Source organism: Felis catus, chromosome B1 (genome assembly GCF_018350175.1).
Source record: "Felis catus isolate Fca126 chromosome B1, F.catus_Fca126_mat1.0, whole genome shotgun sequence".
NCBI classification, from domain to species: Eukaryota; Metazoa; Chordata; class Mammalia; order Carnivora; family Felidae; genus Felis; species Felis catus.
This window is the reverse complement of record NC_058371.1, coordinates 114,025,789-114,053,669: the sequence shown is the minus strand read 5'-3', so window position 1 is coordinate 114,053,669 and position 27,881 is coordinate 114,025,789. Positions and strand designations below refer to the sequence as shown.

Here is a 27,881-nt window from a genome sequence, read left to right as displayed (position 1 = left end):
ATATGCTTTTGAGTTGATTCCATAACATAATGTAAAATTGCTGTTGTGTTCCACATTCATCTCCTTGGGATGAATTAGCATGCTAATACTACCTGTGTTTCTAGACACCTAGCCTCCCCCCACACACAAAGGATTTGATTTCCCAAACAGTAAAGAACACAGCCACATTATTGTAAGACTAAAAACTTTTAGAAAAATAACAGTAACTTTTTTGGGGGTCTTTTTCACTAAGCAGACAAAGTGGTTTAACTGGGGCAAATGTTGTAAAAGTTATTAATAAGGAGACATAAAACTAAATATCAGACAAAAACAATTGCTACATTAGTACCATTATCATTGACATGCATCAACACCACGAAGTCACAAACCACAGAAATCATGCATGGGAGTTACCGTGACAGTTAAGGTGGTAATCCTCTGTTGGGAAAATGTATTGACAAAGACAAAGTTACCTATATTGTGTGCCAAAGTACAATAATACATTTTTGAAATGATCAAATTCCTTGAATGTGTTTTGGCAAGCCTGATGTCTTATAAGTGATTGAGAAGATACTGAGAACATATTAACCTATCTTTAAATGAATATATACACAATGGAGTACTACGTGGCAATGAGAAAGAATGAAATATGGTCCTTTGTAGCAACATGGATGGAACTGGAGAGTGTTATGCTAAGTGAAATAAACCATACAGAGGAAGACAGATACCATATGGTTTCACTCTTATGTGGATCCTGAGAAACTTAACAGAAACCCATGGGGGAGGGGAAGGAAAAAAAAACAAACAAAAAAAGAGGTTAGAGTGGGAGAGAGCCAAAGCATAAGAGACTCTTAAAAACTGAGAACAAACTGAGGGTTGCTGGGGGGTGGGAGGGAGGGGAGGGTGGGTGATGGGTATTGAAGAGGGCACCTGTTGGGATGAGCACTGGGTGTTGTATGGAAACCAATTTGACAATAAACTTCATATACTGAAAATAAAATAAAATAAAATAAAATAATAAAATTTAAATGAATACAATATAGTTATAAAGATTTTGGGGGTGGAGTCAGACCTCCATTCATTCCCTGATAAAGATTGTTTTTAAAACGATTTTCAGATTTTTCTTTTTAAAAAATCTTTGTGTAAAGAAAAAAAAAATGTCAAAACTTTAATTCACTTGATTAAAAAAATGTCTGTAGCTAAATGGTGTACAGTAGAGGTGTGTTGGCATAATTGTGACCTGAGAGACTGCTATTCACGAGAGTTCCATTCTAGGGCACTTAAAGTAGAGAAAATGGAAATGTCCAACTGTATGTGTAAGTAAGTTTTTTTCTTTTTTAGTCTGTAGCTTATTTGTTGCATTATAATTAGCTTTTTTGGGTGCTATGGCTAAAGACAGGAGTTGACATGGAATTCATCCAGTTTCTTAGTGTGAAGTACTAGAGTACTATAACAAAATGTATTCTGTTAAAGAATGAATCTCCACAACATCTGACCCTTAATCCGTGAACCGTTACTGCACTAATGTTTTCTAGTCTAGGTCCTATGCGAAGAGTTCTGCAGGGCCCATCACCACGTGACTTGGTCATAGAGGGAGCACATTTTCCATCAGGGACTCTGCTCAAAGAAACACGTTATCCAGTTACGTGTAAACTTGTGAATATCGGTTTGACACCATCCCTTTGTTTTCCACTCCTCCATTCCCATTTCTGATTCAGGTTGCCATTGTTGCTGTTGTTTATTATTGTTGTTGTAAAAAATAAACTTAATATTACTGATCTTACTTCAAACACTTGAATCTCTAGTGACATGACCTCATCATTCCGTAGAAAACGATATATTTATGCATGCGTACAAATGGTTTGTATCTATGATAAAATCAGTCGTGGTCATTGCAGCTTCATGGAAAACACAGTAGGAAAGAAACCACCAGTGCTTCTAAGACAAAAGGCAAAGTGGTCACCTACTAGGGGCAAGTTAAAAAAAAATATCAAGGCCTATCATATCTGTGTAACATAAGGTACCACTTACTTTCTCTCAAGGGATTCATCTAGAGCAAGAGTCAGATTTATTGCTATGAGAAAGCTACTTCTTTGCCCCTGTAAGAAGGCAAGTCATTTTTAAAAAGGCTATTAGAGAATTATAGAGTAGAAATAATTTCTTTATCATTATTCTCCAATCATATATTTTTAACTACAAAAAATCCTAAAAGAATCCTAAAATTTTAGAAAGGGAAGAGAGTTTACAATTTGAGCTCTCTGAGGTTTTCCAAATGTACCGTATTTGAATTCATTTTCCACCTGGACACAAAACTAGTTTGCTTTTTTTTTTAAATGTAAGGCTAACAATGTGTTTTGTAATGAGTCGCATAATAAAGGCATATTATTAATGGTAACTGAACTATCTAACAGATGGAGTTTACGTGATCTTGTTAAATAACTATATTTTGTGAGACCTAACAGTTACATAAGGCAGGTTTCATCCAGGTAACAAGAAAAAAACAAATGACAAACTAAGCTAAGTTCTCAACAACATTTTTACCACCATCCTGTAGCACCTGTGTGCGGGCACACAGAGACATCCTAAAGATATTGGCTCACTCTGGATTTCTTGTATCTGGTTCCTCCACTCTACACCTATGGGAACTCAGCAGGGTTCTCTCTTGAACTCCACGAATGATTGGAAAACCAGAATTTTTGGTAGTGATGAAGAAAGACACGTTGTTTTCTGGTGAGGCACGATGTGAAATGGGAGGCATGAGCTGAAGCAACTGTAAATTGTTGAAAGTCTCGCAAGCTGTTTTGTGATTTATTCCCTCAGATGCTTATGTGAATCTCTTTAGAATTAAAGGTTATTTTCCTTCATTTCTCATAATGATGCAAGCTGAAAAGCACCCACGATTTACTAGAGAATAGGTTTAATTTAGATGGTGCTAAACACTTTTAAAAACTTGAGTCCGGAAATGGAGAGGATTTACTGCTAATTGTGGAAACTTAAAAATCAAAGTAAATGGAGTATGGCAAATGTTTCTGTAAATAACAATTTTCAATAGAAGCAATGGCAAAATTGTATATTTTTAATGTGGCATTTTTATAATTGTATTATGTATTTATTTACCTAATCTAGATTTTTTTGCATATTTTTTTAGAGGAGGAGATAATAAAATGAAATGGACAAAATGGTGAATATCCATCAGTAGTTACAGAATTAGAAGAAAAAACATCTACTACCTCCTTCTCAGTCTAATGGCTGCTTACTTAATTGATTTTGTTAGGGGCCCTTGTTCCACTAGAGAACTAGATTAAGAAAACAAATAGTTTCAAAAAAATAACTAAAAACTATTTACAAGCATAACATGTAATTGCCCTAACCCTATAAAAACAATAAATCTTTATTTAGGTTGAGGGATAAACGCGAACTAGTTGACTATAATGGATATTGACTGGTTTACTGTCATAAAGAACTTGAGGCAGAAAAATAAACTGAGCACATATATCCTTTCATATCAAGATGTGGGTGTCAATGTTTTAAAAAGTACCGTGCATTTAGGTATATTTACAAAGGATGTTCAGGAGCTCCTAAAAAATGACCTTAACCATAATACTAGATTTCATGGACTCTTAGAAAGAATCTATTCTGAAACATCTTTACTTTACAAATAAGATCAATGAAGTATAGATACACTCACTGCTTTTCCAAAAATGACTCAGCTAGTTAATAGCAGAGAGGAAATCAAAACAGATTTTTGGTTTTAGACTGAGAGTAGCTTGCTTCAGGCCTGACTCTGTTCATGCAATGGATACTTTAAAAGACTCACAGTTTTCCCAGAAATGGTCATAGCCTATAATATTGGAGGATTTCTTGGAAGCTAAGAGAATGTATACCTTTTAAAGGTGGTAGTAAGAATTATGGTGTCACCGAAAGCAGTTTAGGAGAAATTTAATCACTAATAAATTAAGTTAAAAACTATGTCCCTATATTTTATAAGTAAAAGCTTTGAAAACATAGTAGGTACACCAAAACTTCTTATTCTCTTTTTCTCTCTTTCCACATGCAGTTATCAATTTGTGGGGGAAAAGGAACAATTTAGAAATCTGGTTCTAGAAGTTGACAATAGCCAAAGGCTACTGCTTATATCTAATCCAGGTGTACTGAGGAACACTATTCAACCTATTGACTGAACCTACTGACCAAGAAACATTTCTTTAAGCAGTGAGCATGCTTCTCTTTGCACTTTACCAGAAGAAAAAGAATGAAAAGAAAAAGAGGCTGCACTGAAAACAGTCTACAAAAACTACTTAATAAATGCTTTACTAGTTAAAAATGGTAGTTGTAGCAAAGCACCCATAAAAATGTAGATCTACTAAATTAGACACTGTTAGTGAAATCATAAAGATGGGGGAAATCAGTCAATCAAGTACAAAATAGCAAATATTTAAAACAATTAATTTGGTATTCAAGCAAAGAAATGGATTGTACATATAGGCTAAGTGTACTCACTTATCTATCAGTAACCATTTATTCAATATTTATATGCCTAGACCTGTGCCAGGTACATCAGGGGATATAAAATAAGCATGAGATATACTTTTGTCACCAAGAAACTTACAATCTGGTAAGAGGCAAGACTAAAATAAATTATGCGATTTGAGAACAATTAAAGGTTAAGCTAATGGGGCCTGACTGCTGATGTTTGAAAGGATTGAAAGAAAGAATCATCTGGGTGGCAGCAGTATATTGTTGGATCAGATTTAGACAGATGAAAGAAAGGGAAGAAGAATGGGATGAACCAGGCAAAAAGAGGGCGATTTTTGTGGGTATGATAAATATGGCCACTCTCGGGAAATCTGTTTTGTGGAGAAATAGGAAATTCTCTATTATAGGTAGAATTATAGAGCTTTGAAAGTCAAATGAAGTTTGGGCTTGATAGAGTAGGCAAGGTGGTCATTTAGGTTTCTGAGCAGATCAGAGCCTTCAAAATAATACTAGTTTAGGAAAATTAGCTTAGAGTGATATGCAGGATGGGTTAGAAAGGACTGGGAGGCACTAGGACCAGAAGAATGGTGAAGGGGCTGTTGCAGTGTTAGCCCTGAAACAAATAGGATGTGGACTGAGTTCAGAATGGAGAGAATAAGGCAACCTCAGGAGACACTTTGAAAAAGGAAATAGCAGCATCTGTTTAGATGTAATGGACGAAGGACTATGAATAGTTGAAAATGATTCTAAAGATTCTATCTCAAGAAAGTTAAAGAATTATAGTATCACTAACAGCAATTGATTAGTTAAAAAGGGGAATCATTTGATGGAAGGGAAAAGTAATCAGTATGATTGTGTGTGTTGGTGGGAGATGATAAAGCAATGGTGCATCCCTGGTGGAAATATTCTTAGACACCTGGAGGTACATGCAAATCAGACCTGGAGGGTGAAAGATTGGGAAGACACAACACAGAAGAACACAGAGCAAGTGAATGAACCAAGAAAAGATCAGAGACTTGAGGATACCAAAAATTAGGGTATGACAGAGAAACTGGAAATACTAAGAGGAAACCTGGAAGAAATTAGAGTAGAGGATTCGAAAAACCAGAAAGAAAATTTCAAAAGGAAGGCAGTTTAGTATAAATGTCACAGAAAATCAAGGGTGATGAGTACAGTGAGATTGACCTAGAGGTCATTGTTGGCCTTTTTAAGAGAAGTGTCAACAGAATGTTGATATAGGCTAGAATGCAGGAGTCTAAGCATGAAAAGGACGAACAGGAAGCAAAGGTAATGGCGATAAGCCATATAGTCTATGGCTTCTTACTCTATAGGTACTTCTCTATGGTAATAACACATTATATTATGAATGGTAGCAGCAATAAGAGATACCTATGGAAGTTTTACTATGTGCCAGGCACTTCCAAGTGTATAATATGTATTTAGCCATTTACTTCTCATAACAACCCTTGAGGGAGGTATTACTACTATCCTTTTTTTTTTTTTTTATAGACAAGGAAACTGAAGCACAGAGAAGTGAAATAACTTGTCCAAGGTCATGAACTTAGTAAGCAAGAGATTTTCAGCCAGGTAGTTCTGACTCCAGGGCCACATGACTCTTAATTGCTTTGCTATACTTGCTTTCCAAGCAAGGGAGACAAAGATTGGCAAAATGAACAGAAGGTTTAAACCAGATAACACTAAAGCATATCTGAAGGCAGAAGGGAAAGAAAAGGAAAGATAAAAAAATGCTGAGAAATAAAGAGGATACACTGGGACAGGGAGAAGGAGATGGGCTCAGGAGATCAGGAAAAAGGTGTGCTTTGAGCAGTGGAGCCCTCTGGGATGCCAGGGTGGGGGTGGAAGCTGATATTACACACATTACATGGGTGATCATCAGTGTCCCTGTGCCAGGGCAGGGAGCAGTCACTTGCCTGCAAGGCTTCGTGGAGGTTGCCATTGTAGTCTATGATCTCAGTGGCTCCTTGATCTCCCTTTTGACCAGGTGGACCCTATGAAGAAAACCAACCAAGGGAAAATCAAGGCAGTTAGGCTAGGTTGTACAAAGGACTGTGGCAAAAACATAAATAGCAACATAGAGCCCTCTCTGACCATCAATTCCTCTGTATGGCCCAATTGCACTTTAGAAAAATCATGTTCAAATTTTGTCTTTATTTCGAAGGAGGCAAATGCTTTTAACTTCCTATAGATGGTAGATTAAAGATATGAAATCTGATTTTAAAAGAAGAGATAGGATTCAATCTCTAAAGCTGTCTTCTGAAAATTATAAAATGTAGGCTAATCTAATTCAATTTGCAACATTTTGATGGCTTTAACACAGTATTTATTAAAGCAGTCCCTAATCTCTTTCTACTCATCTACATCTCATAGATTGTTTCCTTATTCTTTAAGAAGATAGAACACTGTTCTGTAGGAAAGGCTTGTCTTTCTCAATAGGAATACAATTCCATTAAAATTTAACCAAATAGGGAACAAATATAAGGCATCTACCCTACTCATCAACTCTGCCCCGAATTTCTATTAGTCATGTCCTAATTCCCTGACTGTCTTTAAAAAAGACTTTGAAAATATGGGGTATTGCTTTTATTTATAAATGAAATATGGATAATTCTATTAAATGGATGGTTATGGGCTTGGTCTTGCTCTCTTAGCAGAGAGAAAGTGGAAAGAGTTTTTTAGATCTTCTTGTGGAGCTTATTTTATGTGTTAGAATCTACACACTCATTGGTCCAGTGAGTACAGTAAAAAATAAGAAAAAAAGGGGAAGCAGCAGAAATAATTCGAGTCCACCTCCAGTGCTATTATTGGATATTATTAGTCTAGGTGCTATGTGAAAGGCACATGGACACATGAGTCAAATCTAGGCTTGTAGGGGGCCAAAAGGTTAGATGAGAGATGTACTCACCCTTGGTCCCAGGGCTCCAGAGTCCCCTTTCTCTCCACGATCACCCTTTCCACAGAAAAGACAAAAAAAAGCTGAATTACTAGTGGGGCCAACAGCCAGAAATACCTCAAATCTAAGGATGTATTTAATACCATGCAGCAGCACCTTTGATATGAACTTCTGAAGTGGAAATAATAATTAGAAGAACAATTACCACTGACACAGCAAATGCTTCTTTAAGATGCACCTTAAGTGAGTTAAAATTCTCCTTTCAGATGACAGAGCATCTTGGAACAAAAATATATACAGCAACTCTCTTACTAGGGATCTTCAAAAGCAAAGCAAATGGTTTCTATGATACTCAAAGAAGCTTTTACCTCTCAGATTGAGCCATATTCTTTTTTTTATAAGAAGAGATTTGGGGCAAAGGGAAAAAGAGCCAATCAATTGGGCTGTCTGTTTTCTAAGAAAAAAAAATCTAGATAATCTGGACAGGGAAGGAACAGAAAGCTCATTCTAGAGGGGTTTAGAAGGGAAAGGTCACCAGTGGGGCCTCTCTTTGATGATAATGCAGATCTAAGGAAAAGTTTCTCCAGAGGTATAGGCCTTTTAACACTCAGAAGGTGCTGAAGTGGACAGCAGCTGGCTAGAACAGGTTGGCAGGGCTGAAGGTCACGGGTAGGGCAAAGCCAGCTTTGTTTTTCCAAAGCAATATGAAAAATCACTAAAGTCCCATTCATGGTGTTATTACCCAACCTGGAGAGAAACCAGGAACAGTCCAAGCATCAAACCACACATACATCACTCTGAGAGCACTCAAAATTCTTAAAAGTCTAAACAGATTTTGGAGAAGAGATTTGAACTTATGTAGATTTGAAAGTTCTTTAAGACAGCCTTAAATTTATAGAGTCCTTTTCCTAAGTGGAATTCAAAGCATTTTAATGTGTCTTTCTACATATTTCATAAAAGGATAGGGACCAATGAAGGTAAGCAGGAAAAGAGATTTTAATTTTTTTTTCCACTCACATTATGCTGATAACATTGACCATAGTAATCAAATTTGCTCTGAATAGAGAATTAATAATTTCTGCTTCCTGTTTTCCTCATTTTTTATCCACTTTTTCATGTTATTAGCTGAAAACATCTTAACATGGTTCTGCTAAGTATGTAGATTATTTCAGATATTATAAAGAGCACAATAAAGGAAAGAATTTCAATTGGTGGTGAAATTTTAATGCCATGGAGGGAGTCAACTAACTTAAAACAAAGTACAATTTGAACGTTTACCACAAAGACAGTCAGGAAATAAAAAATAAGATTATACCCTACATAATGTAAATTAAATAGAGCATTTTTTTTCCCAAAGAAGTTCATCTTGTGTAATAGGAAATACAACTTCTCTTAAAGAATAATCTGAAGCACAAGAACACACAAAAACAAACAAGATGAAACAAACCAATTGTTTTGAGATATTAGGATGGAAATAATGCAATCCCACTGTCAGTTTAAAATGTGAATCTCTGTGGAAGAAGCAAAAGCCACAACTCTTGAAGGCCTCCTGTGATATTAAAATGGTTACTTGGTTACTGACCTTTGACCCCTTTGGGCCTCTAGTTCCTGATTCACCTTGTTTCCCCTATTATAGGAGAATATGAAGATGGAAAAGAGAAATGACAGAGGAGATAAGAACAGAAAGAAGAAATTAGCAGTGACTCAGAATAATGAAGAAAAATGGAAACACTTTATTTTAACTGCCTAAATATATGGTTCTATATAATGTTGACTATTATAACAACTAAGCATAAGTAGTTAACACCATATCATTAGTCCCTTCCCTGGTCTCTCCACCGCCTTCATTCCATTATAATTCTGAAGACTGCCCACCCACCAGTAGATGGGAAGTGCTCTGTGAATAATCCTCATTAGTCTCAACAGTGTTGGCATACATTTCTTTTTCATAAAAGAGTGATGTGTCTCTGGGATGGGTTATTAGAATAAAGTGTTGCCATATTAGTTTGTGGGAAGTGTAGAGGCATAAAGACTGAACCGTCAAATAAATCCTCTGATATTTTCAGGGTGTTACACACCTTCAAGTTACCACAGAAACTAACACAGCACGTATCAACATTTTTCTCAGTAAGCTTTAATACACATTGAGTGATAACATGCTAATACAATAGTACCTCCCGTTTACTTTTGGATGTGTTACTAAATTTGTTCACCGGACAGAACAGAGAAAACTGGAAAAGTTGAATTGTAAAATTCCCTTTGAGAAGAACCAATCAGTGTGCATTTCAATATATTGTGATTTTTGCTGTTTTAGTATCTTTTGAGGAACTGTATTTTAGTTTCATGTTCTAAAGTAAGTAGTGGGGCACCTGGGTGGCTCCATCAGTTGAGTGTCCAACTTGGGATCAGGTCATGATCTCACAGTTTGTGAGTTGGAGCCCCACATTTGGCTCGCTGCTGTCAGCACAGAGCCCCCTTTGGATCCTCTGTCCCTCTCTCTTTCTGCCCCTCCCCGACTTTTCTATCTCAAAATTAAATAAAACATTAAAAAAAAATAAAGTAAGTAGGACACATTTCCAAACCAAAGAAAGCTATGTTCCAACGCAAGAATAACTGACCTTTGGTCCAGGGGCTCCAGGCTCCCCTCGCTCACCTCTTCCAGGAGGCCCTGCCTCCCCACGTTCACCCTATCACAAAATACAAAACAAGTAAATGGCAATCTCCCTCACACTCAGGCTTGTCCCTGTAGATTAATAAATGAATTGAATTAAATCAAGGAAAGCACAGAGGTACCCTTTATTTACTATGTGTCCTGCAATGTATTAATCTCAACATAGATTATCTCATTTAATAATCAAAACAATTATTCAGTGTTTGTATTATCATTTCTATTTTATAGACAAGGAAATGGTTTGGTAATGCCTGTCTGATACCTACGTTGGTAAACAGAAGACCTTTAAAGGGAATTGATAAGGGCCATCATCGTATCTCAACACAGACATGGACACAGTTTTCATTCTGTAGCCACTTTTTAAGATCTGCCAGGAAGAAGCACGGCAAAGTGGTTGAGTGCCAGGTATTATAATCAGACATCCTGGGTCTTAATCCTGGTTTTGTTATCTACCAGATCCGTGTTTTGGGACAAATTAGTTAAGTTCCGAAAGCCTCAGTTTTCTCTGAGATATGAAGACAATTTGTCGTCCTGATCTTACAACTTATAAGTGCAAAGTGCTAGGAATTAAATACTTAAAAACTAAAGAGTGATATAAGGCTATATATGAGAGAAGAGGAAATCCCATAGGGTTTTGAATGGTCCAGACTGGATCCCTGGAGGTGAGACTTCAGTCGTGTCCTAAGGATGGGTAGGGTGTATTTTATAATTGTTGTTTATGACGTGCTGTTGTTGATGAATGCAGCAACTGCATAAAACACTTCATATGCATTATTTTATTTAATCCCTGGGACAAATGAGAAAGGTATTAGTTCCCATAATTTACAGATGAGGAAGCTGAAGCTCAGAGAGGTTAAGGAACTTGGCTAAAGTCACAAAGCTTTTAAAGTGGGAGACCTAAGATTTAAAACCGATTGTATTTCAGCAGCAATCCTTAGTTAGCTGGAAGGGAGGTGGGTTGGGGGATGGACTAAATGGGGGATGGGCATTGAGAAGAGCACTTGTTGGGATGAGTACTGGGTGTTATATGTAAGTTTCAGGGTTCTACTCTTAAAACCAATACTACATGGTATGTTAACTAACTTGAATTTAAATAAATAAATCTTAAAAAATAAATAAAACTGTATTCGGTCTTCAGTTTTTACATAAATGTTTGTGTATGTAAATCTTTTGCACATATCTGGTCACTTTCTTAGGTTAAATTCTTAGTTGGGGAATTGCTGGGTCAAAAAGTATGAACATTTGAAAAGCTTGCCAAATTGGTCTCTAGGAAGACCCTGTCATTTTACATTCCTGAACAGAGTAGAGAGTGTCGGCTTCCTGTATGATGGGTAGAATTTCAATAATCAAACAGGTTTGGAATTCAGGACTGGTGATGGCATGTTTATGGGTGGAAAGGCACCCTCCTCACTGAAGGAACTGGTTCATCTTAGAAAGGAGAACTGAATAGCATTGGATTGATGATGGGTAATGTTGGGCTCTAAATTTCAAGATCTTTGTCCGTATCATACCAACTCTGGGAAGTCTTTGGGGTTTTGCAGGGGAGGCGGGATAGATTAGGGCAAGGATTAAAGAGGGTTCTTCAGCATGAACTGAGAAGAGTGTGAACATGGAGAGGCTGGGAGGAAGGCAAGGGACTCGTCTGGATGGAAGAGATGTTCCAGAAGGGATTTTCCAGGGACTAGAGACGGAAGGGCCTCTGTTGGTATATGAAATTTTAATTTTTAAATAATGTACCCTATTTGGTCTTTCTTTTAATATTTCATAGAAGAATTCCAAAATAGTAACTATAAGCCTATTTTAGAGAAAAGCCTGAGAAAATCAATTTACATATAGTATACTACAGGAATGGAGCCTATATATCTTTACCTAGAATCACATTTTGTCACAATGCCCTTAATCAGCTGCTTATCACTCTATGGAATTATACTATTCTTGTGTTTATTTCTTTCGTTCTTTCCACCCCTGTCTCACACATACTGGAATGTAAGTGTTAGGAGTGTAGAAACTGGTTTTGTTGTATTTACTCTTCATTCTCAAATATTAGAAAAATATCTGGCAAAAAAATGTGTTGAATTAATGAGTAAACATTTTATTCAAAGTATTCTGAATTATTCGTAATAAAACCCCATTTCTTTAGACTGATATAGGTCTCTCCCAGACACTGATATAGCAGTACATAAAGCAGATTTTTAGATGCCATCATACATCTTCCTTCCTTACGATCTCTCTTCACTGTGTTAGGGGTAAAATACGCAGGGTTTATTTTTTAAATCTGAAGTTAGTGGTACAAATCCAGACTCGTTTACACAACTGGAAAAAAGGCCAATGTTCAGCTGAAAGAGATCTGTAAATAAACGTGATTTTTCCATTATGATACCAAATTCATGTTAGACAAGCAATTCAACTAAAAATTGATAATATTGTTAATATAACTGTTAAAATATTATTAACAAAACAAATTTCCTATCCACATTCCTTCATGTGGAAATACAAAACAAATATAGTGCATTCTTTAATTTTATTGCAAGTTCAGAGTAGTATCTATTATAAAAGTATCTGGTCTATAAAATCAGACTGAGTATTTCATGAACAGTAATTAATGTTGATTTTGTGGGTTTACATCAGGAGTTTTTTTCTTTTTCTTTTTTCTTTTAAACTACAGAGTAGTTTAAAGATTTTATCTTTAAGTAATCTTTGTACCCAACATGGGGCTCGAACTTACAACCCTGAGATCAAGAGCCTCATGCTCTACTGACTAAGCCAGCCAACTGTGCCCCAAAATTGCAAAGTAGTTTTAAATCAGTGAACTGAAGAAAAGGTATTTACGGATGAAATCCACTCCCTACTACCTGTTTCTTCTAATTCCCCCCCCCCTTTTTTAAGCAAACAAAATGCCACAAATATTTAAAGATCTACTTCATGCCTGGTTCTCTCTGGCAGTGACCAAGTTTTCTATTTCTTTGTGCTGATCTATGAGGCTGCCTTCTTTCTTTACCTGGCTCTGAGGCTGCAAGCCTGAATAAATACAACAATTCTCATATGAATACTGAATCCTCATTATTCTCTTGCTTTCTGTCTCTTTATTCCAGAAAGTGCATTTCTTGTGTGAATCTGTTCAGGCTAAAACGGGCATTCTTCATATTTTGTTAATAAGCCTGACAGCTCATTATGTGAAAAAGAAATTGCTTGAGAAAACAGTAATTTTGCATAACATCTACTGAGCTTCAGTCCCCCTTAGGCCACACATAGTTTCCATTTACTAGGATTAGAGTTATTTTCTCTTGATCAGCGGAAATGAAGACCCCTCTGTCAAAACAGACCACGAACATATTTCTCTAACTCTTAGAAATCATCCTGGCTTATTTCTGGTGAATGCAATACACATTGAGGCAAAGATTTCTATAGTTTAAAAATAAAAGAATGTAGTTTGATCTAATTTTGCCCCTTTGATTCATGAGTCTGTCATGAGTAAAGTTCCATCCTCAGAGCTGTACCTTTTTATGTCTTACTGGGTAGAAAAAAAGAGAACTATGGGTCTGACTATATCCACAGCAACATAATTTTTTATATGGTGGCATATAGATTTTGCTTTTAGGGCCCTCTTTAGGGTTGCCAAGTGGAAGATCATGAAATGGTTTTCATTACAGAATCTTTCTGTAGACATTATTCAGGATAGATCCTTTTGAGATGAGGCACTTAGGAATCTACATGACATCAGCACTTGTCTTTGAAATCTAGGGAGTGAGCGGAGAATAGTAATAATGCTTGATTTACAAGTATGTCCTAAAATTGGCAAGAAGGAGCAGAAGCTAATGAGTTCTACCTCTCTGCCCCAGAATTCTCCCACTTTTTCACATGGTCAGGAGGCAAACTGCATCATATCAATTTAGGAACCATTGGGGGAAAACTGGAGCAACTAATATATTTCACTCTCATGCTGTCTTACCTGAGACTTTCTGGAATGAACTTCCTATTACTCTATTTAATATGGCATTCCCGTTAAAAGTGTTAGTAATAAATGATACGTTGTTTTAGTTCTCTCTTAGGAAAAAATACCTGGTCACCTAGACAATAAAGTCACCTCAAACTTCTTTCAACATAATGGACTAAAAATATATGACATAATATTTCAGAAATAAAAGAAGGAAAAAACTCCACTTACCTTTGTTCCTGGTAACCCTGGTAAGCCTGGTTCTCCTTGAGGACCAATGAAACCTGGTTCTCCCTTTAAAAAAGATAGGCACATGAAATTGTTATTCATTTGGCAGTGAATAGGTAAAGTTAAACTGATTTACTTTTACTGGGATTTTACTCCTTTTATTATACACGGCTTTCCTGCTGAGATCCAGCTATTTACTATAAAATTAATCAGAACTGGTTTTGATCAGTGAAAATACTCTGAGCAAAGCTCTGGGGAAACTTTAGAAAGGAAAAGTGACAAAGAAACCAGAGAGATGTCTTTAAAACTTTCTTTCTCATCTGTTTGGCATTTCTTATCATTTACCGTATTAAGATCCACTATGTTAGGATGGATGTGGTAGGTGGCCTCTAAGATAAGCCTCAATGATCCCACCTCCTACGTATTCATGCCCTTGTGTAATCCTCTGCCTTACTGACTCAGATCTAATGAATAGGATGTATTGGCAGAAGTAATGGGATATCACTTCTGAGACTAAATTATAAAAAGACCACGGCTTCCGTCTTGGGGGCCCTTTCTTATTCTCTCTCACTTGGATCACTTGCTTTGGGGAAATCAAGCTGTCATGCTGTGAGCAGCCTTATGGAGAGGTCCACATGGTGAGGGCCAACTTCTGCCAACAACCACATGTGTGAGCTTGGGAGCAGATGTTCCACCCCAGTAGAGTCTTCAGATGGAGCCACAGCCCTGGATTACAGCTTGACTGCAACCTCATGGGAGACACTGAGCCAGAGACATCCATCTGAGCTGTGCTCAAATTCCTATTCTTCCAAAACTGTGAGGTTATTGTTTGTTTTCAGTTTTGAAGGTAAAATGGTAGGCAGCAATAGACGACTGATACAGTAGGTGTGGCTAGGAAAGAGATTCAGGCATGTTCAGCATGAAAGGAAAATATCTCTCCTTGCTATACCTCCATAACGTCTTCCCCACTACCTGGAGGAAACCAGTTGTGATACGATAAAAAATATATTTGGTCTTGTTCCTGGTTCCTTGCACAGAGCTCCTAAAACCCTTGGAATTTCCTGAGTGATAAAGCATAATAGGAGTATCTTTTGTTATTCATAACAAACCCCTTTCAAACATACCTGAGTTTATGCTAATGAGGTGACTTGTGGGTTCCTAGATAGCTTCAGGGGGGCTGATGGGGGCTATGATAAGGTTGGAACTTTCAGTTCTTCTCCTCCTCTCACTATCTCCAGAGATGGCAGAGGGACTGGAGATTGAATTCAATCACCAATTGCCAATGATTTAATCAATCATGTCCATGTAATGGAAACTCTATAAAAAGCTTTAAACAGCGGGGATTGAAGAGCCTCCAAGTTGGTGAACACTTCAGTGTGCTGGCAGGATGGTACATCTCGACTCCATGGGGACAGAGGCTCCTGTGCTTGAGGCTCTTCTGACTTCACCCTATGTATCTCCTCATTTTAATCTTTTATAATAGACTGTAATAGTTGGGCATTTTTCTGAGTTCTGTGAGTTGTGGTGGCAACTATTAAACTTGAGTGGGGATAAAAGTGGGTTGGTTGTTAAATCCTCGAATTTGTAGCCAAGTCAGAAGGGCAGGTAACCAGGGGACCTCGTATTTGTGATTGGGGTTTCAAGTGATGGCAGCCTTGTGGGAGCCTTGAGGGACTAAGCCCTTAAAACCTGTGGAGTCTTTAGGGCGCCTGGGTGGCTCAGTCGGTTGAGCAGCCGACTTCGGCTCAGGTCACGATCTTGCAGTCCGTGAGTTCGAGCCCCGTGTCGGGCTCTGTGCTGACAGCTCGGAGCCTGGAGCCTGTTTCGGATTCTGTGTCTCCCTCTCTCTGACCCTCCCCCGTTCATACTCTGTCTCTCTCTGTCTCAAAAATAAATAAATGTTAAAAAAAAATTAAAAAAAAAACCTGTGGAGTCTGATGCTAACCCTAAGTAGTTGGTGTCACAATAGGATGGAATTGTAGGACCCCTGGTTGGTGTCAGAGGATCAGAGAGTTGGAGAACTGGTGTTGGAAAAGACACCACATGTTTGGTGTCAGAAAACACTTGAGACCAGTGTTCACATTTTCTTCAATATCCATAAAGTTTTATTTTCTTTTTAACAATGTGAGCTCAAATGTAAGAGTGTAACTTCCTGAAATCTATAAAGAAGTTTTAAAGCAAAAAATGTAATGGCTCTGTTCCATACTTACTGTTTCTTCCCCCATTATTTCTGGAGCAGTTGCTAATGCTATTTAATATATTTGATTTTTTCTAATGTAGCAATATTTCAGCATTTGTTTTTTGATACTTAGATTTGAGCAGGAAGATACAGACAGGATATTTTATAAGAAATGGTAAAACGTCATCAAATATTTTTGAAACAAGTGAGTTTGAAAAGTATGCTATATAAAACCTTGGGTACCAGGTGGGGAACAAAAGGATATCACTACGATAAAATGTATCACATTGATACATAACTCAAATATATTTATCTCTAGCTCTGATGCTCATGGTACTGGTTTAAGAAAAAAAAAGGTGGAGGGGAAGTAATGCTTTAAGTTTATTGTTTGTAAATTTTCTGCAACTCTGTTCTACCTATTCCCATACTCTTACACATAATGGAAAGGAGAATCTAAACAAATAATTTTGGATATCTCTTAATGGTCTAAAATGAAAACCCACTATATTCAGAGAAACCAACAATGACCATTCTATTTCTTTAAAAAGAGTTTAACTTGTTATTTTAAATGAAAAAAAAATCACATGGAATACATTTATTTACAAGTAACATATTTCTCCCAATAAAATTTTATAGACAAATACAGAAATATTCTCTCTCCACCCTCAGGAAAAAAGTTGTGATAAAGTCAATGTGTATCATTAGTAATGACTTACTGTCATGAAAATATAATGCAAGTTAATAGGTTGAAAATTCATAGGTAGAAAAGACTCTTACACATCTTCAAGCAGAAATAAACTGACCTCACTATTTAGCAAAGAAAATACAAGCACCAAGAAAGCATACTAATAGAAGAAAAAAAGAGTGAATGTTGAAAACACTTATTTCTGATTCAGGTTAGTGTTTAGTTTATAAAAAGATGAAGCATGCAGTTTCAAAATTCACAAATAAATAAATAAGGCTTTGTGATCTCAGTGGTCAGTCAAAGTGATTTTTCTTCCTTAAAAACAAACAAACAAACAAACAAACAAACAAACAAACAATATATGTTAAGTTCTCCTGAGGAAAGTATAGAAAGTTCCTTTAAATAGAATGTTCAGGGGGAAATTTTTTATTTCAAGATATAAAATTAGCAATGCATTTGACAGTTCAATAATTTTAGCACTACTAATATTGGCTAATTTTTGGACTTTGAGTATGATTAGTTTACCTTATTTCACTCTAAGAAAGCATCTATCACACTGATGTATTCATTTCTTATTTCAATTTATTTAAGGGGAAAATAGCATACTTAACTTTAAAATCACAATTTTATATTTATTTAATTCCAGAGCTCCCAGCCACTTTGGAGACATCATTTCCATTCTCTCTATATCTTGGCAGTATGAGGAGGAAATACTCATTGATTGGTCTCTTTTCTGTCTCAGGCTTGAAGGATAATTTTTTTTTTAATTTTTTTTTCAACGTTTATTTATTTTTGGGACAGAGAGAGACAGAGCATGAATGGGGGAGGGGCAGAGAGAGAGGGAGACACAGAATTGGAAACAGGCTCCAGGCTCTGAGCCATCAGCCCAGAGCCCGACGCGGGGCTCGAACCCACGGACCGCGAGATCGTGACCTGGCTGAAGTCGGACGCTTAACTGACTGCGCCACCCAGGCGCCCCAAGGATAATTTTTGAAGTAAATGATGCATAAATATGTCTACTCATGGTCTTGAGCTGCTTGGGTTGTTTCTTAACTTCCTAAGCTTATATCAGAGGTTCTCAAAGTGCCTTTTCACTTAACTTTTACTAGTGTACAGAGTAGGAAAATTTCACTGATACAGTTGGGTAGTATCAAAGAAGAATATCCACAATTTTATGAAAAGGCTATTAAAAATAATCTTTCCTTGTCCAATTAGTGAGGCTGTTTTTCTTCATATACTTCAACTAAAACAAACTGCAACAGATTGAATGCGTAAGCAGATATGACAATCCAGCTACCTTCTGTTAAGCCAGACATTAAAGAGATTTGCCAAAAAATAAAAATAAAAAAAGTATAACAATGCACTCTTCTTGCTAATTTTTTGTTTTGTTTTGGAAAATTCAGTTATATTTCATTAAAAATGTTATTTGATTAACACATAATGGGTTTTTTAAATTTCTCAGTTTTGATTTCTAATACATGTAACCTACATAGATGAAAATTCTTTCAATCCTAGTTTTTAAGTGTATAAAGGAGTTTTGAGACCAAAATTTTTGAGAACTGTTGGTGCACAGGTACAGAATTGAGTTAAATGCTGGCTTTTCATATTGGAATCCTGAGGTGCCCAATGATGGAAGACTCCGGTGTTGTTAAGGGGTGACTTAATCAAGATTTAATAGATAATGCAAGCAAAGCATTTAGTACTGTCTCTAGAATAAAGTAAGTGAACAGTAAATGTTAGTTATTATTGTTGCCCTTATCTTACAGTCTCAAAAATGCTAGTTATCATCATTATTATTATTGTTAGTAGTAGTATTACAACATCTGTAACTTATTGGTGATATACAAGGTGATTTCTTGTTTCTTTATAACCTATATGGGGCTATACTCAATACCTCTTCAACTTCTTTCAACAAGTAACCCTAAATTTTCATGTGAATATATCATTTCATGAGACAATATCCATCTGCCAGAGACTTCAGGACTGCAAAAGCAAACGTGTATACGGTAGAGAAGTGACAGGTTTACTAAGAATGAGTTTTCTTCATGTAAGGAAGGAAAATGAGAAAATGGCCATAACTACTGAATTTCTCTAAGTAAATGTAATCCTTTAAAAAAAAATCTTGCCTCTTTGACAAGGACTGATTAAAGGTTATAATCTCCTAAAATATCTAGGAGAAAGGCCATGACAACCTATGGTTCTGTGACACACACACACACACACAAAAAAGGCAATTGGTTATTCTAATAGTCACAATTGTAGTTAACCAGGATAGAGGAAGGACACTGGGTTAGGGGAAGGTAAGGAAAAGCAGCTGAAATATCCAAACACAGAACATTTCTGGGAAAAAAAATCTTTGGAGAAAATCAAACTATACAGAAATGAAGCTATGTAAGTTTTCAGGGCACTAAACAGGAGAAATAACTCTTTTTATTGGACCATATAATAGTTCTCAGAGCTGTTTTTTTTTTTTTTTTTTTTTTAACACATCTGATCTTATTTAATCACTGGGAAATAAGACTGCTAAATTGGAAATTATTCACACATATTTGTCTGAGTACACAAGGTGGAGGAGAGATACAATAGAGGAAATTAGAATTATAGTTCAATTACGTTCGTACATTACTTTTAATGAAGAGGCAATTAAATTTAGACTTTAAAAAAATTTTTATTGGGCAATTACTTGAATTAGAAAATCCAAATTATAATTCCTATGAAGCATTTTAGGAATAACATGAAAACATAAGGTGGAGGATCTTTTGAAAAGGGCAGATGCTGACCATCATAATCAAGGAAACATATTTGCACAGGTATGCAGCAAGTAAAAAAGCTCCTCCATTGAAATGAAAACAATACAATATGATAATTTGTAAAAAAAAAAATGCTAATCTTTTCAGTTTATGATGTATTACTGCAAAATGTCTAAGAAAAATGGGGGAAAGGCAGAGCTTTAAACATTGGTTTGGGGGCATCTGGGTGGCTCAGTCCATTGAGCGACCAACTCTTTGATTTCAGATCAGGTCATGGTCTCAGGGTCCTGGGATTGAGCCCTGCATTGTGCTCTACACTGACAGGATGGAGCCTGCTTAGGATTCTCTCTCTCCTTCTCTCTGGAACCGCTTCCTCTCCACTCAACACTCTCTCTCACTCTCTAAATAAATAAATAAATACATAAATACATAAATACATAAATACACAAATAAATAAATACTAAAAAAATAAACATTGGCTTGTCATGAACACCAATGAATAGCACCAATGAATAGCATAAATATGAGTTAAGAAGATTACTTCAGAGCCTCTTTAATCTGTTCTTCTCTCAAGTTTCATATATATATTTAAATTCTCCTCCACCTCTCTACCTATTCACTCACCATCTCAAGTGAGATAGCATTTTAGGTTTTTGCTTTTTTTCCTGTTGAGAACAAGATTACAAAGTCAATTGGGCTTCCACTCCTTCTGGCGTTGCTGATCCTGTGTGGAAGGGAATCAAAAGAATGAAGGCAACCAACTGGCAGATCTTAAAATGTCATTGCTTGTAAAGTTAGCGCCCAAATATAGGAAAGAGACAAGTAAAAAGAAGAAAGAGAAGGAGGAAAAGGAATCATGGAAGAAAGTAGGGAGAGAACAGGGGAAAAGATGGAAGAAGACAAGAGAGGAGAAGAAGAATGGGGAACAACAAGCATCCTAAAATTTTCTGTTCCTCTACTATGACTGTAACTGTTAAATCCAGGTTTCATCTGTTATTTTTCAGGTTGCATTTTCACTGGTCCTGGAAACATCCAACTAGATCTATGCCTCAGACAGACACAGGAAACTAAAACACTTAAAATAAATAACAGAGCTCTGATTTAACCAAAGCCTGGAGATTAAAAAAAAAAAATACAGCACTTTATCAGAACACTAACACAATCCAACATTTTAACTGCTGAAACACAATTAATAGCTGGCACCATATTCTGCTACCCAAGCCACATGCTAGCTGGTGATTAAATGGTTGTCACAGAAACAGAAATCTCAGCTTCGTTAGTGCTACTGTAATGTGGTACTAATGTAGCATCAAATTCCACAATGAAGAAAAATTTGTTAATCTTCTGGTCTTGTCTTAGATGTTGCATATGATCTCCTCCTGAGTTGTTTCATGAATTTTGTCCTTTGTTTATTCTTAAATTAATTAGCTCACAACCAATGAGCTTAAAAATCAAGTCTCAATACGACTGTAATGCATTTCCCTGTGTTAAGCTGGTAGAAAAAAAACTGAATAGAGTAGCTGTGGTTTTGGCAACTACGCTGGGATTTGGGTTGGGCAGAAGAAATGCCATTCATTCAGGGTAAAGCACAGGGTAGGTCTAGCAGTAAGAAGACCCATCTGAAAATCTGACACAAGATGCTGATTTGAATGAAAGTTTTAAGTGGCCAGGGCACATAAAGATGCAGAACCAAGTCTATAGAGAATAGCTGTTGCTGAGATCAAAGGTGTATCTTCACATGACCAATTTCAGAGGGCCTAACGGTTTCACACTGATCTTTCCAACTGTAGCTAACCATTTCAGCAGCCACAACTTTGATTCTGTAGTATTAAGGTCAATGAAAATAAGTCACAGTAGCTAATAAGTACTATATTTGAAAAATTACCCTGTTTTTGCACCAGACAAAAAGTTCCCTTGCTGAAGAGGTCAGCATTAGAGCTCTCTTTCTTCTTCTCCACCCAGCTTTCTTTCATAAATTGGCAATATGTACACAAGCAAGAAGATTTAGCTATAGGTAGGTGGGATCTATTCACTCTATAAGATTAAAAAAAATACAACAAAGATAAGACTTTTGACTGAAGCCACTTTTGCTCAACTCATTTGCTGTTGACTAAGAAAATTTAGTTGACTAAAAAAAAATTAGTTGACTAAGATAGCTTAGATTCTGGCAAAAAAAAAAAGCCACAAAAAACAAAACACCCTAAAATAAAACAAAATAAAACAATGTAAACAATTACTGTATTCACCAACAAAGAGGACAACAAAAACTGGCCTTCTATATTACAAAAAGGCAAAGGAAAGCTAGAAAATTCCCTAAGAAAATGACCTTTCTGAAATCTTATAATAACCATCAAAAGTCTCATTAGGTTTTAGAATTCCATTACAAAATCTGGATTGATTTGATTTTTCTTCAAGCCCACACTTAATACAGAGCAAGTAAGTATTTGAGATGACCTTCCTTTATCTTCTAAATGGCTATTGGGACAGTTCACTTAACAATCTTTTGTCAAAGTTACATAAAAGCTGTCCTTCATATGGGTGACAAGAGTCAACAAATACATAGATGGGATTATTGGTCAAGGTAAGAAAGGAAGAGACAGCTTCATTCACACTGAAATAGCTCCCCAGGTGTTTCCCTATAAACTTCCAGAATTTACCATCTGTTAAATGGAATGGTGGCCAGAAAGTCCAAACTGATTAGCTTTTACTCACAGAAAAATCTCTGGTTTTCCATTTATTACCATTTGTTTTATTTTTATAAGTCATTATCAATTAAAGCAGTAAAAGATATTATTTTTTTAACCTGTCTCAAAATCCTCTAACATACCAGCTTAAACCAAGTCATGTTTTCCATGATATTTATTACCCCCAAGTAGATACAATTTTCATTGCCCAAAAAATGGTACAACAGGGCTTGGAAAATATGTGCTGATTTGCCTGGGTGCTAAAGCATCACCAATAATTTTGATTAATGTGTCTTGACACTGAATGCATTAGCCATACAAGATTTGTCTTGCTTAAAGGCTAATTAGAATTCAAGTCAGCATGATACCTGCTTCTGAGGATTATAGCAAGAACATTTGTTGTAATAAGAACCTCTAGGCAGCTAGTTTTTGTAATGATTGATTTGTAAAATTATTGAGGGGAAAAAAAAAGAATGAGAAAGTAGAGTCTGTCTCAAAAACACTATTTCCCTTAAGGATAAAATTTGAGTATAAATTAAAACATCTTGGTGATATGATGAAAATGAACTACAATAGCAGGTTTATTTAAAACTCAGAAAACATAACTTTCAGCTTTTTTTTGTTGTTGTTAACAGGATTACATCATGAAAGCACATTCAGTATGTTTATTGGAGATTTCGTTATGGCTGCTAAAAATCTCTGATTTCTGGTTGTATGAGTTTCCTAATTGGATTCTAAAATTACTCAACTGCTCAGACACAGTTTGTACAAGCAGGAAATAATTACAAGTAACAATAATAGAATCTTATCCTTTTAACCACTATTTCTTCCTTTTCTTTTTTCTTTTAGGAATGCATTTCATATCCTATGTTACTTTCAAACCTTCCTCTGCTATTTTAAAATGTAATTTGATCTTTCTGAGGAAGGAAACTCATCTCTAGTAGACTTAGATGGTAAATTTCTATAGATTATTGAACATTGTAATTAATCCTAAGAATGCCAAAGTAAATGTTCCTGCCACCTGTAATATTTAGTCTTTATATGATTTAGTGTCAAGGATGATTCCATATAACGAGGTATAAAGAATTAGTTACTGTCTCATAACTCTCCCAATCTTCAAATTCTTAATCTGAATGTCAAATCTTTACTAATGTGGAAGCCAGAACAAAAATATCAAGCTTGAGAGAAAATAGTGTAAATTTTTTTTTCCATCTAAATGACTTTTTTCATTTGATGTAATTTTAACTGTATTATATTTCCCTACTCTATTAATTTTATTATGTAAAGTTTTCCCAATTTACTTTCTGAATATGATGAGGTAAACTGGTGGTGTCTGTGGAAAGCTGAAAAGCAGACATTGAAAAATCCATATTTGTAAGAAATGTCTTAGTCTGGGCAACACTATGCCTGGGGCCTAGAGAATTTCCTCCATTACATGTCCAGTTTTTCTTTTGAATAGTGTAGGAAGGAGAATTTTGATAGTACCGTGTCTTATGCCCAGAATGTTGTGTTCCCTCATCCTTTATCCCTGGAATATATTTGAGTTATAGGAAAAGGGAAATAGTGTGATGTTTCAAGAGAAAGTAGGTTACCTTACTGCTCTTAAAGGTGATATTCATCCGTCACTGCAAAGGAGTTTCCAGAACTTATGTCTATTAACCTATAGAATGTAAATGGCTTTACGTTCTCCAAGTTAAAATCACTCATGTTAAGAAACGCTATATGGAATAGGTGCCTAACCAATGCTTCCAATATTCTGAGCTCTGAGAGAAAAAAAGAGTAATAGCTAAAATTTATATAAGATTTACTATATGCTTGGCAACACTTTAGAGTTGCACATATATTAACTAATTTAATCTATACAACAACTCTCTGAGGTATGCACAACAATGATTTTATGAGGAAAGCCGAGGACAGGAAGATTATTGTAACTTGCCCAATGTCATGATACAGCTTCATTAACTGGTGGAGGTGGAACCAGGACACATACACGGGTGGTCTGGTTCTAAAGCTGGGGCTCTTGATCACTGGTCTATACTGCTTCACTACTAGGGCAATACAATCATAAAAGGGGTAAGTAATGTATTTACATTTTTCAAAATAAGTGTGGAGAGAAAAATATTTTAAAAATGGTAACTTTAAATCTTATCCTTTTATGTGGTATCAGAAAAGCTAGTTATAATAAGTTTTACCCATGAAAAACATATTAGAAGCCTTGTTTATAAAAATCATTTTCTGAGCTCAAATCTTATTCCAGAAGATCAATGTCTGCATGGTACATTGTGCATAATTTAATTTTCCCAGTTGAACATCTTGACACTCTATGAACCATGAATGCATGAAATAGGAATTCCAAATGTCTTCCACATGGTGAGACAACTTTCCAATACTTGTGCAGGAAGCCTAAGAGTAGTTTGAAATTAAGATATGCCTGTTCTTGGTGACTTTTATTATGTATGCCCAAGGTATTAGCACTTGTCTCTGAGTGGGACTCTGAAGTGATAGATAGATGAGTCTGCTGTCTGTATTTAGGCACTTTGCTCATTTCCTGAGAGCTGTGTGGAAGGCATTTGGGTGCTCATTAAGTTCCCCACCATTCCCCGAGAGCAACAGGTGGCGAATCAAAGCTTCCCTGGTATTTCATGGCTGGTTTCCTCAATGTCTTGGAAATAACGGATGGCATTTGCATGCTTTCTGTAGTACCAGCAGATAGGAAGGGGATGGATAGCAACAGGAAGAAGTGTTTCCAAAGCATAAACTAACACACAAGTTCTTGCTACCACACATTCTAAATCCATACATGTGGTTTCATCTTTTAAATATTGTTACTCATTCAAACTATGAAATCATAATTAACTATCCTGTGGTTAGCAACCTAGCAGAAGCAAGGTACAGTAAAGGAATAAAGAACATCTCAAGTTAATGAAGCTATATCATAAAGTTATAAATTTGTAACTCTACATTTATAAATATCCAATGACTACTAATGACTATGTGTTCTTAAATTGTCTCCTTCAGAACATGACTTTATTTTTTAATGTTTTATTTATTTTTTGAAGGAGAGAGAGAGAGAGACAGAGCATGAGCAGGGGAGGAGCAGAGAGAGAGGGAAACACAGAATTTGAAGCAGGCTCCAGGCTCTATGCTTTGAGCACAGAGCCCAATGTGGAGCTTGAACCCATGAACCATGAGATCATGACCTGAGCCGAAGTCAGACGCTCGACCGACTGAGCCACCCAGGCGCCCCAGAACATGACTTTTTTATACTGAGCACCTACTACCTACATTATAAAGAAAGAATACTGCCCACATCCTGAACTAGAGCAAGAAGTCAAAGCTATTAAACCAAAGCCAGAATCTGTGATTTAAATCAAACAGTGGGTAGTTCCCCAGCAGTACTTGATAATTAAAGAGAGAAGTATCTCTAGTGGAGGATAAAAAGATTTTATCAATTGGTAACTAATTAAGGCTTTAAAAACAAAGGAAAATATCAGCTATACAATCTCAATGGCATACATCTGGCAATGTCCTAGGACCCTAGGAATAAAAGCATTTACTGGAGGTGGCAAATCACCAACACTCTTCCCAATCTGAAAAAATTCAAAACATCTGGACTAGTTCACATACGACTATGGAAATGCCATGGGATGTTTTTCATGGTGGAAGACAGAAAATGAGTAAGAGGTAATGATAACAATAGTGGTAACTGAAATAGTTTTCTGAGTATTTTAGGGGGTAAAGCCCCAGTACCTTTACCCTTACATATTCTTTTCTCTCTATGACAGTGCCTCATACTCCGGAGAAGGGACAGCTGGATTTTGGTGCAGCGCTGAGGTTCCTGCCACATGAGCTGACACTGACAGCACAGCCCTGCTAACTTAGGAGCCAGTGCTGCAGAAAACCCTGCCCCAGACCTTCCCCAATGCCCCTCCTTTCCAACGCCTTTCCCCTTATTTATAATGCAACCAGGTTCTTTTAAACTAATATTGAGTATAGTTTTCTTAAATTTGTTTAAAAATCTATGACCTTCTGATCATTTGTAAAAAGATTTTTTTTTAATGCACAGGAATTACTAAGTAACTGCCATAAATTAACTCTACAGCAAGAAATCACATATTTAATGAAGTTATTTTGCTAAATACATGCTAATCTGAAAAACACAGTTTTCGAGTCTGTTACTTATACCAAATATACTCATAAAATATATGTGATACCATATGATATCTGGGAACTCAATAATTTAACATGTTTATTCTAAAGCCATATTATCTCATGTACCATACTTCAAACACAACCTTCATCAAACAGTATACATGACCCCCACACTGAAACTAGGATTATTAATTTTAGAATGGTCTAATGCATGCTAAAGATTGATTCAAAATCTATGAAAACAATGTAAGGAAAAATCTTACTTGCATCATGTTACTCTATCAAAGGCTTCTAGAATTTAAAAAATACCTAAAACTTTTAATCTTTATTTATGTAAGTATGATTATGATTATAATTATGATTATTTTACTTTTAAGCTTTAAAAAGCAGATCTTAAAGGAGTAACTACTGCTAAGGCAGTAGAAGTTTAAGCCTTGCCAGTTGCCATGTGAAAAATTTTAAATAATTTAAAAAAATGTATGTTTCTTGACCTTTTTAAGTAGTTTTAAAACATGTAAAACTATGCTTTCAAATTAAGCTTTAAGCAATTATTTCAAAAGATACATACAAAGTTCATGGAAATAGTATATGGGTCAGAATAGTTTAGTAATCGGATTTGTACTTTGCAGTGGGAGTTATTGACAGGAAGTGGAAGCAGAAAACATATTAAAGTGATTATTATAATGAGTGAATTACAAAAACAGCTGCCTCCATGTTCGATTGATGGGGATGTTAAGACTCTGATTCTAGTCAAAATCTGATAGGATGTTAAAAATAGAATTAAAATGTGAAAGTAGACATTCTAGACTTAAAAGAATTCCTATTGGCACTTACATTTTTCTAGGGGCGTAGTAGGTTCAACAGTAGAATATACTGTCCAGACATGTTTGCCATATGTCCAGCAATGGCAAATGTCAGCAATACCTGTGTTTAGTTCTCAATTTAAAAAATTTAAGTGAGATGGCTGGAGAGTGTTTAAAGAGAGGCATTATATTTTTAGTTTTCATTTTTTCCTATTTTCCTTTGATTTTTGTGGCTTTCTTAATTACATTTCTATGAAGCTGAGACTGTCAGTGCAGTATTTACCTTTATCCCCGGAAGTCCAGGAAGCCCAGGAAGCCCTGGTTCACCCTACATAGGAAAATCACATAGCATTATAGAACAATAGTCACTCAGTCACAGTATGTGGAGAAAAACATGGTAAATGTTCCTAGCTGAATACTTGCTGCATA

At 36.0% G+C, this 27,881-nt stretch overlaps 1 protein-coding gene across 18 annotated transcripts in view; it reads right to left on the bottom strand.

Moving 5' to 3' along the window:
* Positions 1 to 27,881, bottom strand: part of COL25A1 (collagen type XXV alpha 1 chain) — a 467,566-nt gene that overhangs the window by 40,967 nt on the left and 398,718 nt on the right. For 13 of the 18 annotated variants that reach the window (XM_019829103.3, XM_019829100.3, XM_019829102.3 and 10 more), the window contains 7 exons: positions 27,736 to 27,780; positions 14,203 to 14,265; positions 9,985 to 10,053; positions 8,949 to 8,993; positions 7,379 to 7,423; positions 6,387 to 6,464; positions 394 to 417 (listed from right to left, as the gene is read on the bottom strand). In XM_019829103.3, coding sequence (XP_019684662.2) covers positions 394 to 417; positions 6,387 to 6,464; positions 7,379 to 7,423; positions 8,949 to 8,993; positions 9,985 to 10,053; positions 14,203 to 14,265; positions 27,736 to 27,780 — 369 coding nt within the window. The remainder of the gene's footprint in view (positions 1 to 393; positions 418 to 6,386; positions 6,465 to 7,378; positions 7,424 to 8,948; positions 8,994 to 9,984; positions 10,054 to 14,202; positions 14,266 to 27,735; positions 27,781 to 27,881) is intronic. The other 5 variants (XM_019829111.3, XM_019829119.3, XM_019829105.3 and 2 more) reach the window with 4 other exon arrangements.